This window comes from Abramis brama (genome assembly GCF_963993115.1).
Source record: "Abramis brama genome assembly, chromosome: 8".
Lineage (NCBI taxonomy): Eukaryota > Metazoa > Chordata > Actinopteri > Cypriniformes > Leuciscidae > Abramis > Abramis brama.
In genome coordinates, this window is record NC_139970.1 from 11,142,281 (window position 1) to 11,154,236 (window position 11,956).

The 11,956-nt window shown below is 40.9% G+C and overlaps 1 protein-coding gene and 1 long non-coding RNA gene across 2 annotated transcripts; one reads left to right on the forward strand and one right to left on the reverse strand.

Annotated features, from left to right (window-relative positions):
• Positions 1–506: 506 nt before the first annotated feature.
• sp9 (sp9 transcription factor) lies at positions 507–3,051 on the reverse strand. Its single transcript, XM_084122544.1, has 2 exons — positions 2,936–3,051; positions 507–2,339 (listed from the first exon to the last, which is right to left on the reverse strand). Exons 1-2 carry the CDS (start codon positions 2,954–2,956, stop codon positions 1,041–1,043), a joined length of 1,320 nt encoding a protein of 439 aa, XP_083978670.1. The 5' UTR covers positions 2,957–3,051; the 3' UTR covers positions 507–1,040.
• A 146-nt stretch (positions 3,052–3,197) lies between these two features.
• On the forward strand, positions 3,198–9,029 carry LOC311088725. Its single transcript, XR_014607552.1, has 3 exons — positions 3,198–3,338; positions 3,718–3,788; positions 8,903–9,029. It is a non-coding gene; the product is annotated as an uncharacterized lncRNA (long non-coding RNA).
• The last annotated feature ends 2,927 nt before the right edge of the window (positions 9,030–11,956 follow it).

Here is an 11,956-nt window from a genome sequence, read left to right on the forward strand (position 1 = left end):
TTATAAAAGCTAAACGATGCTTTATGCCTTCAGCCCTCTCTTCGATGGACATTTTCCGTTTGACATGCAAATTTAAGCAGTTAATTTGAGCAATTCAAATAAATATTCAGAGGCCCTTTGTCACTGAATCCCCTCGGAAAATGTGCGATAAAGAGCTGCTGAACAAATGATGTCTCGGAGAGTAATTAGATATTTGATAAGACACGAATCCCTAATCGCCAATACAAGACACATGGGGCTGCGATGTGCTCCAAGTCATAATTAATACTATTTAACAAGATATTCATTTGGACAAAAAATGCATTTCTGGGGAATTAACTATTGATTTATCCCAATGGGACAAAAAAAAAAAAACGATTCAACATTAGCCTACCGATATTTATTTTCCTCCCCACACAAAAAAAAATGTAAATATATATTCGTAATAATTATGCGCAGTCTGCACGGTTTCAATTTGGATTCAAATAATTTTGATGAAAACATTTGCATCAGACAACCCAAGCTTTAGATTTTAAATCCCTTTAATTACAAAATGAAAGCCTTATAAGCGTGACTTTATACAATTAAACATTTATATATTTTGAGCAAGGTAAAGGAAAGGTTAAATGAATTTTAAATAGCTGTGTAACATACATACTTGACATCCACAAAGTGCGTCCAAAGGAAAGAAAAAAATCCCTGAATTTCAGGATCCACCACAAAACAATCATAACATTTACAGGAGAAAAAAAAATAACATGTTATTTTTTGTGGATATATGTACACATTTAGCTCAAACGGCAGCCGTGGTTATTTTAGTTCCCTCTTTTTGCACCAACACTGATTCCACAACAAATGTCCACCGTTAAAACACTGAGGCTTGAAGACTTTATCGTCCTGAAAGCTGAAGCGTTCGTCTGTGCGCAGCAGAAACAGCCAGTGTTCATTTGCTCTTTCCAATGCAAGTCTCGCTCGTTTTTCTAAGAAATGGAGAGTTCGTCGCATACTCCAGTCCAGACCCGTTTCCTTTTCTCGAGGAAAATGCGTTTAGTAAGTCGCGCTCAGGACTCGTGGTGCGGAGACTGGTCTTTGACCGTGACCCGCGGGTTTACCCCGTCTAAAATCAGTTCTGGAGACTCAGACCTGGGGGTCTCCAGGTTGCTGGTGTCGGTGTCGCTGTCGCTGCCTTTTTTGCCTCCGCCTCCAGCGGTGTGTGTTTTGATGTGTTTGCTCAAGTGGTCGCTCCTCATGAAGCGCTTGTTGCACACCGGGCACGCAAACCGCTTCTCCCCCGTGTGAGTGCGCAGGTGCCTCTGGAGCTCGTCGGACCTGGTGAACCGTTTCCCACAAAAGAGCCAGTTGCACACAAATGGCCTCTCGCCAGTGTGCCACCTCAGATGCGCTTTGAGGTGAGACGTTTTCCCGTAGACTTTCCCGCAGCCCGGGATGTGACAGCTATGAAGTCCTTTCCTCCGCAGGCTGGCGCCCGCAGGCCCGAGCCGCTCCGCCTCCTGGCAGTTCGGGCAGTCGCATGTGGCCCGTCCGGAGTATCTCCGTGAGGACCGGGACGAGGTCCCTATCCCCGAGCTGGCGCCGGATATCATCGCGTTAGTGGCCGACGCGTCCGTGTAAGTGGGGATCACAGTTTTGAACCCCTCCTGGGTCAACAGGTGTTGGCTGGTCGACAGGAGGTGGGACGCGGTGGGGCTGATGCCAGTGGAGCTGAACGCGGAGTGCGTGAGGCTCGAGAAGTCCGGATTGTAGCCGCTTAGTTGGGAGTGAATCGCTTGTGGGGTTCCGGAGTGCAGCGAACTTTGCAAAGTGCCGGCCGGGTTTTGAACCTCGAGCCACGAGCCCGGGTTCGTGTGCACGTCCCACCACGTGGACGCCCCGTTGGCCACCTCGCCTGAGATAGTGGAGTGAAACCCGGACTTGTACCATGATTCATACGGGTGCGCCATGCCGACCCGCGGATAAAGAGTCTCTGCTGAGGAGTGAACTTTGGAAATGAAGGCGGACTGTCCCGAGTCCTGCGAGGAAACGCTCGCCGTGTTGGAGAACAAGCTGCTGTATTCTGCGGAGAAGGCGGAGGAGGTTGGCGAGGTCGAGGCCAGGCAGAAAGCGCTGTTGCCGGTGCCGGTGCTGCTCGTTAGTCCGGAGCTGCTTCGGCTCGTGGCGACGGTGAATCCGGGCAGGCTGGAGCCCAGGTTGCAGCTCGACGAGGATCTTTTCCAGGGATGAAATCCGCCTTTGGAGAACGCGCTGGAGTCGGGGAGAGTCGTGAGGGGACTGGTGTTGCCAATTTTGTTGCAGGTTGCAGCCAGCATCGCTAAAGGGGTAGTTCCAAACCTCGGCTCTTCCTGTTTGGATGAAACGTTTATGCTCTTTACTAGACTGTACAACATAGTTGGGGTGTTTTGAAAAGCAAACAAGTCTAAATCATTAGCAAGAATACAACCAAAACATGAAAATTAAGCTGCTTCGCTTGGGAATATTTCCTACAAGTTTTCAAATAAGTTGTCATGTTTTAAAAAGGCCATTAAAAAATAATTTCACGTTTAAATGATTGCAGTATTGTTATTTTTATTTAAAAAATAAGCAATGCACTCCTACGAATTTCATCGTTTGCCTATTATTATTTTTTTCCCCCTGAAAATTCTTTGGCTGAACAGGGTTTTCGAGTTTTCAACTGTTTCATTTTCGCCTCTTCAAATCAGCGCGTTGCTTTTCAGCTTTCTTTAAAGCACTAGTGCTAATAAATCTAGACAATTAAAAAAATGTTTTGAAATGTAGGCTACAAAGTTCTCTTTTGGCATCATTATTATTTTTTTAGAATGTAAATAAAAGTCATTGAAAAGTTTAAAGGCAAGCAAGCTGCAATGAAATGCCAATGCCAATGGTGAAACTATAACCACAAAAATGCATCGAATTAAAATACATGTCAATGTTTACTTACCCCAAGTATAGACGTAGCCATATCCAGGGCCTTTCCTAGACAGCTAGTTGAAGAGAACAATGAGTGAGTGTTCCAGTGTGACTGAGGGACAGCGCGCTGAAGCTTTACTCTCTCTACTCGAGTTGTATAGTGAGCGCGTGCTTTGAAGTACAGCTGGCTGCGATACTCAGCCAATCTTAGCGCGCGACGACTCGCGTCCGACCAATGAGCGACGCGACCATGACAGAAATACTAAAGCTGCACGTCAATCAATGACTGGGGTACTGGTCCCACTGTCAAGTAATAAGCCATCAGCTATTTTTCATCATTTTTTATATATATATAACTATGGCCATCAAGGCGTAGTATCTGCACAGACTTTAGCGCTCAGCTCATATTGGTATTTAATAGGCATCCTCCGATGGTAAGTGTATCATCTTGATTTTATGCATGATATCTGTTTCGTGTGTTGATGTGCAAACGGACATCCTTAAAATTCACGCGCGTTTTACAACCGTTCGCAGCTTCCATGTGTGATTTTAGTGATGTGTTTATTTTGTAGGTCGTTTTATTGAGATTTGATGTACGGATTAAAGGCATGCCGATATTTCTGGTTAGCGTTATTATACGGTGACATTACGCTGCATGTTTTGAGTGGATGCGAAGTCATAAGTAGGATATTATGCAATGTCAGTGTCAGTTTATTTTTCTTTATTTTTTTAATTGAACAGTTGTTGGTTATGCTGTAAACTTATGCTATTGGTGATTCCAAATATTAAAAATATTTCGAACTTTCTTATTAGAACCAGTCACTGAAATGCAAGAATACATCTTAGATGAAGAGGACGGAGGGGCACCACTGATCTCACAACAGGTGTGTTAGACATTTATTGTGTGTGTGTGTGTGTGTGAGAGAGAGAGAGAGAGAGAGAGAGAGAGAGAGAGAGAGAGAGGGGGATGGATATGGGGGCGCAGGTTAGAGTTTGCGTGTGCGCGCGCTCATCCTCGCGCTTCCTTTAAATACCTTCAGCGAGCACATGACTCAAAAACCTCAAAAATCATTTTTTATTTAATTTTTTTATTTACTTCAAATAGAAATGCTCAATGCAAAGTTCGAGCGCTAAATGACAGCCTAAATAGCCTATAACTTTTAATATAACATATAATATATTTTGGATAAAAAAATAAAAAAAAAAAGATATTCAAAAATTAATAATTTTTGATTGTCCCCTCAAAATTCTCTTACCCCTCAAAATTCTCTTTTTTTTTAATATATAAAGATCAATGCATTATAGCAGCGTGTTGCGCTGCTTGTTAAAACATTTAAGGGTAATGACATAATGTAACAATGGCCTGCTTTGGAGTGAATCGCCTCCTTTTAAAAGTTAAAGCAATTTTCTTGAGAATGGCCCCGCCGAAACGCTGTGCATTACAGTATTCAAAATGACCAAATAATGCTCCATTATAGCGGCTGAACGCTGCCAGTCAGGCTGGATGCAATTTACTCCAAAGCGCTTCGCTTTAAATTCCCTCCTATGGAGAGAGCTAGGGAATATAAAACAATTTATTCAAATCCAAGTGGTGGAGTCTCGAAAATCGCTTGATTTCCGCAATCACTGCAAATTGACGGAGGAACAATTAACACTATTAAACGTCTGTTCAGCATAAACAAATTGGCCTGAGGCGCAGAGAGAGGTTTAGGTTACAGATTTAGATGTGTATGTATGCACTGCTGCTGAAAATGAAATAAAATTGCTGCGTCGAAGCTTTACACTGATGTACATTTATTAACAGTTCGGGCGAAATGTGCGCAATATGAGACGCGGATGAAAACAGATAATTACTACTCGCAATTAATATATATTCACTTTGAGGAGTTTCTATTAATTGAGGATTGATTACCCCTGACAGCTGTTAAATAGGCCAAGAGTATAAAGACGCATTTTATAATGAAAAGAGGACGGAAATAAACATAAATATTTCAAATTAAAATAGCTTTTTGTTATTTGCTGAAACCACATTTATTTTTTAGAAGAAAAAAAAAGCAAATTATGAGATGTAAGTTAAACCACTCTACGGGCTACCCTAATGCATGATATCATAAGGCTATATTTTTAACTAACCGGACTTTTATGAATTTAAAAACACAGTCCGGCTTGTGCCTTGCGAGCCCTTTTCTGTGGTAATTAGGAGCCTATTACAAGTCATTAGATTGATCAATGTACCTTAAACAATGTGAGTGATTTATTTGGTAAGAACAAAACGCCGTGCATCTATTGTCTTGAGACTGAGTGACGATATGCATCCATCAAAGCGTTAAACAACACAAGATGAATGATTAATCCGGACCTATTCATTAGAAGGGTCTGGCCCGCTCCAAAAAACCCTGTATTGGTACAGAGAGAGAGAGAGAGAGAGAGAGAGAGGGCTTTTCACAGGAGAGAATTTTTGTCGGTTGCCGCTGGGATTAATTTGTCCCCACCCTTAAGAGGAAAAGCGCATTTGTGGATAATTAACTAATCTGGCTCATTTTAAATCCCTCTCTACTACAGGTCCTTCACTTGATCACCCCAAACAGGCTGGTTTCCCCCCCTTGAACAATTCAAAGAGAGTCAAAACAAATATTAACTCACATATCAGTTGCTTTTTGCAAATACAGTGTCATTGATCGAGGCACCTTGCAGGTCACCATGTCCTGTGTTTCACTTCATGATTTTGACAGTCAAACACACGCTTGTTATGTCCGTTGACAGGTTCAAGCATGTTTAATGAGCTCACCGTGGTTATAAGGAATAAGTCTTCATCTAACGCGCGCGCAACAGCAGCATAACTGTGTTGTTTTAATAAACCCGTAAGGGCACGGGGTTTTGTGTGATTGCTGGCGCAAAACAAAGCGCAGTGAGGAGAGAATTATTTGTGCTTTCCATAAAGCACAACAGTTTCTACTCAATTATTTCTTTTTTTTTTATTATTATTATTATTATTATTTTATTGTTGTTGTTGTTAGATTTGGAAACAGGGAAGACAGATGGAATAAAGGAATGAGATAGTGGTTTTTTATTATTATTTCAATTTGCAAATGTATTCAGCCTATCCTAATAAATTCGCTAATTCATATCACACATAAATGCCTTTATATTGCTATTGGATATGTGGGCATTGTTTTTACGCAGACGTGGAAGCGCAGGTCGCCGCGTAATGTGGCAACATTCAGTTACAAGTAAACCCGCAATTCACCTGAAAGTCCAATTTTACGACATGACAGCTTTGAATATAGTTTCTGAAACTGCGCAATTAAACCAATAAAAAAGTCGCGAATTAAACACTTGTCAAATCGTTCATAACAGCTTTAGTTGATGTCCAGTGTCAGGTGCATGTTACGGGCCCGCAGTTCTCTCTCTCTCTCTCTCTCTCTCTCTCTCTCTGCATCATCCAGTGTTATTTCATCTTAGAAACAGGAGGAATAGATCATTAGGGTTACAGCCTTTTGTGACCATTCCAGTATGCAAACATGCCGATGTTATCCGTGCACATTATGATTTGATTATTCCTAGTGTTTTGCTGGTATAGACAAGCCCTGTGGTGGATCTGTCTGCGAGCAGGTCATGGCGAGTGATGTCGTGTTTGTGCTTAAGTGGCCGGTGAATGTTATCTGCTATTCTCCGCGTGTCACAATAGAGCAACAGTGACACTGCGCACATTAATGCATGACTACTTCGAAATTTGCATGTGTATGTCATGTGCTCTCTCTCTCTCTCTCTCTCTCTCTCTCTCTCTCTCTCTCTCTCTCTCTCTCTCTCTCTCTCTCTCTCTCTCTGGGCGTTTGTTAACGTTTCCTATTGTTCCGTCTTGGAATATTTAAAATGATCATGCAATTTTCTCCACGTGATTTTATTTCAGTATTTATAAATTCGATTACATTATCATTATTTCTTAAAAAATTCTTCAAAAAAACAACAACTGTAATTTAACTTATTTGTGTTTATTCAAGTGTTACATTTGTATTTTTATTACAGGAAAAGAAAACACACATTGTTATTGTTTAAGCCACTATAAGCATGTTTAGGTCGTGTTTCTCAGACGCAAATGTGTGTGTCATTGCACACTCATTCCCTGTCATGTCTGTGGCGCGCGCAGGATCCAGCTCAGATAAACACTCGCGCCAACAGGTGCTTAGTGAAAAATCCCTCGATTCACGTCGATCCACGGCTCAAACTCTACACGACGAGGCTCTCGTGTGTAATTTGTGGCTCAGAGGGATGGTGTGTGTGTGAGGAAGCTCTGGTCCACCACTGCTCATCTCTGCTGTGACCGTGTGACTGACGGCTCTGTCCAATTGCGTTTGGACTCGTCGGAGATCTCATGATGCGCGCGACTAATCACACCAATAGAAAGGAAGAAGCCGATTATATTAAATAGATTTAACGTAGCAGTTTACAAAAAAGGTATTAACATAACTACATGGCACTATCATGCTGGTGATGATAGGCAACTATAAAGCCAGTACAATTGAAATGCATGAAGATGGCAGTGAAGCATGCTGTCGCTATATCACAGTGACATGGTATTACCAATTAACTAGTACAAATATGGTAAAACTATATATATTTGTTTTTCTTTGAGGTTACTTTCAAAGTACCATTTCAATTATGTAAATGGTATTCATTCAGTATTTCCACCTGAAACAATGAACCATGGTCCAACCATAGTACTTCATTTACAAGGGGATCTCTCTCTCTCTCTCTCTCTCTCTCTCTCTCTCTACATATACACATACATCATAACATACTTTATAGATCAAGAGTCAAATTAAGTACTGGTCATGTGTGTGTGTGTGTGTGTGTGTGTGTCCTGGTAAACTCTACATTATAGGGACAAAATGTCCCCACAAAGATGGCAATATCTGAAATCCCTGTGGGACATTTTTTGGTCCCTGTGAGGAAAACAGCTTATAAATCAGATGTTTTGTGAAAATGTAAAAAAAGTTTTGTGTGATGGGCAGGTTTAGGGATAGGGTTAGTGTGTGTGTGTGTGTGTGTGTGTGTGTGTGTATGTGTGTGATGGGCAGGTTTAGGGGTCAGGTGTGTGTATGTGTGTGATGGGCAGGTTTAGGGTTAGTGTGTGTGTGTGTGTGTGTGTGTGTGTGTGTGTGTGTGTGTGATGGGCAGGTTTAGGGGTCAGGTGTGTGTATGTGTGTGATGGGCAGGTTTAGGGTTAGTGTGTGTGTGTGTGTGTGTGTGTGTGTGTGATGGGCAGGTTTAGGGGTAGGGTTAGTGTAAGGAGAGAGAACATACAGATTGTACAGTATAAAAATCATTATGTCTATGGACATGAAAAACATGAAAACAACGTGTGTTTGTGTGTGTGTGTGTGTGTGTGTGTGTGTGTGTGTGTGTGCGTGCACTGACAGACTATGTTGTTATGAAGGGAGGACATGGCTATCAGAAATAATTTCATCTTGAGCAAGTCCAAGCAGATTTGATGGCCCTTCCAGTGTTTTATTCAGCTGTTTACCGAGAGGTTCCTTCTGGACTTTAGTGGTCACTCTTAAAGTGCCCTTGAATTATATTCTGCCGTCAGATTGGGTGTGTTATTCTGGGCAGTGAAAGACCTCGCTCGATCCCTGTATGTCATCAATCTAAAGCAATTTCAGCCCTATTGGTTCTTGAGTCGTTGTCATTCCCAGCAGCAGGTGAGGCGAGGCACTGGTCCCAGAGCCAAGGACTCTTCATCCCACTCAACATGGGGCCGCTGAAACAGTTTACCCCTGAATCCCAAATCCAACAGATCTATTATGGGATTAAAGGCCTTGTTATCAGGCTTTGTGCTGGAATAATAGCAGAGTATCTTTTAAATTCAGATCATCCAATATATATGATTTTTCCTTTGGATTTGAGACGATGTGAGCGTGTTCTTTAATGTTTAGACGGGTCTGATCGAGTCATGACCATCGTGTGTGTGTGTGTGTGTGTGTGTGTGTATTTTCAGGAAGTCAGCTCGACACAACCGCGCACGACATCTCAAGGCTTCCTCTTCCACATCACTGAGCCAGATAAAAACATTGAATTCAGGCACCGCCGACGCTGCTGTTTGCCCTCGCAACACACACACACACACACACCTGCCAGGTATGGGGTTCGTCTGTCTCACACTGTGTGTCTGTATCTGCTGAAAGCTTTCTTTCTGCACCAGACACAGTCAATTAAGGTGCAAGAATGAATATATATATAAAAGATATGATGTGTGTGTGTGTGTGTATACACATATTGTATGTATATTTACACATGCACACATATATATTACAAACATATATTATAGAAATACAAACTTTTATGTTAGATTAATCGTGAAAAGAAGAAAATAGAAAAGAAAAAGGATTAATCTAACAAGTTATTTTGTTTGTATATATATATATATATATATATATATATATACTTTACAGTGGCTCTAGAAATTATTTAGACAGTTCATGACAATAACTACAGGCAAGTTCCCCTAATGTTTGACATCCAGAAAGTGCCCAAATACTTTTTATTTGAACAGTAAATCTGTTTTATAATATGGAACCTAACAGAATTGTTTATATGTATTTTGCTTGATATGCGTGCTTTTAAGTGCTGTATTTATTTTAAAATGAATGCTGCATGGTTTGATATTTTGTATTTAATGCAATGGCATTCACATTTAAATGCATTAAATGTCTGATTATTATTTTATTTTTTTATGTGTTTTTTTTCCCGGACTCAGCAGTGGTTGATATTGTGATCCAGATTCTTGTCTTAGTTTTCTCTGATGGTTTTGCTGTCGGGGTGTGTAGGATGTATATAATGTATGGCTTTTTCTCTGTAAAGGAGGTGTGTGTGGTATGTAAAGGCTTCCTGTCACGCACTAGTTTTATGTTGGGCATTGAGTCATGAGCGCTAGCGTCTGTCTGGCCAGGTCGGGACGGGACCGCACCTGTTTCTTCTCACACACGTTTACCTCAGCAGCCATGAGCAATGCAATGACTTTGTCATGGTAATTACTCAATCGCAGCGGTGTGCAGAAATACATCCACAAAAGAGCACACACATGCTGGCTTAACATGTTGCTTAACACGAAATCACAACGGCTGGCATGATTCAGAGAGTGTAGTTTTGGTCAGAAAGATGTTTGCGCCATGACAGAGACAGATTAAACACATTGAGCAAACTTTCTTCTGCTAGTCATAAAGTAGGTACATTTCAGTCAAGCTATTTTTGTTCTTTAGTTAGCTACAAGACAAGCTGCTAACAAAACGTAATTGAAGGTAAAAAGAAAGGAACTATCAAATTACTTTATAAATGTCTTTATTGTCACTTTTGATCAACTTAATGTATCCTTGCTGAATAAAAGTATACTTTTTTTTTTTTTTTTTTATTCTTGACCCCAAACCTTTTGATAGGTATGTTTAGTTAGCTATACTCCCTTTAAAAACGTATAGTTAAAATGAAAAAATAAGTGAAGTAGATGATGTCGGTAAAATGTTTGGGTAAAACTATTTCCTAAACGGGATCAGAAGTTCTTAAACTCTTATGTTTTAGTATGATTCACATCGTATGATTTTATATACGAAATCGCCACCTCGTACAATAGTTGCGTTTTCTCGTGAGATCGAGTTAAAATTTCTGTAAAAATCTACTTTTGTCAGCTTTTAGAGTAAAAATGGTCGACAGCACACACACATCTCAGAGACGTCTATGTGATGTGCGTGTTTTCATCTGAAAGATGTATTTTTTAGAGCGTTTGCTGCGATACGTCTCTAAGACGTTTCCTGTCAGATGTTATATAGACGTTTAGAAGATGTCTCGAAGACGTTTATGATTTAGAATGCATGTAAAACTGCTTGTTCTTTTTTTTTTATTACATGCATTCTAAATTCTAAAGATGTTTATGAGATGTTTGTACACAACAGATGTTTTCCAGATGAATCTCGGAGATGTACATTGTCAAAGACACGGACTAAAAGCCACCAAACTTCAATTTGAGTTTAATATGATCATGAATGCTATTCAGAGAGCTGGTCACTAACAACAGCATAATAAATAGAGCATTCCCATGAAGATTCCCAGACTAAAACCATCTCTCCACAAAGATCAATATCTTTGAAAGGCAACCCTCAACATTTAAATGCTGAACATGAAAACCGTGTTGTTTAACTGCCAATAATGAAATCCAAGAGGAGAATTCAGCCCGGCTTGGCTTTGATATGCTCTTAACTGCATTTCTTTATCTTCATTAAGAGGCTGACATTCACAACAGCTTAAAGACAAACTGTTTGTCTCTGCCTTATTATAGCGACTAACTACAAACTGTCATCTGGCGTCGTCGGAGCGGTCCACACTCAATGCTTATCACATGTCATCTCTGCGTGGCAGCACAGAAATTACGCTCCTCTCATGTTTCTTTTGTGCTCTCGACATCGTCTTTGTCTTACACAATTAAGGTGTTACACGGTAGAATAATTTAAATTGCCGGCACTAAAATGGAGACGGAGGCTCTTTTTAAAAATAGCAGAATTTGTTTACTGATTGTATGCAGCTATTGACTTTCCCATTACAGGAGAAGAGCTCAGATTAGTGGATGTGGCGTTTGCCGTGAGAGAGAGAGGCGGATGGGGACAGGGTTACAATACCGAGCATTTATCCTTATTGTTGAGTGGATCTCTTCGCTCGGCATTACCGCTGGACACGGGAATAGAGGTGTCATGGCCTTTTTTTCCTGATAGATGCTCAACAGCTCTTGTGAGATGAGACAGCCTTACCTTTGGAAACTCTCTGGCTCATGTCGCGTGTGAGCTTTTCATATTTGACATGGCCAATGCACAGTTGTGTGTCTCGTGTTCGCCTCAGACTGCAGGTGAAAACTATTATTGCGGAGCCGTGTGTAATGTTTTCCTTGCATATATCCAGCAGAGAGGAATGCAGATGTGCAGTCATGAGTCTATATGCTGTAATTAGTGTGTATGTGAAGCATGTTGTTTATTGAGGTTAGCCGACTTTTCGTTTGACATTGTGGTCTCCA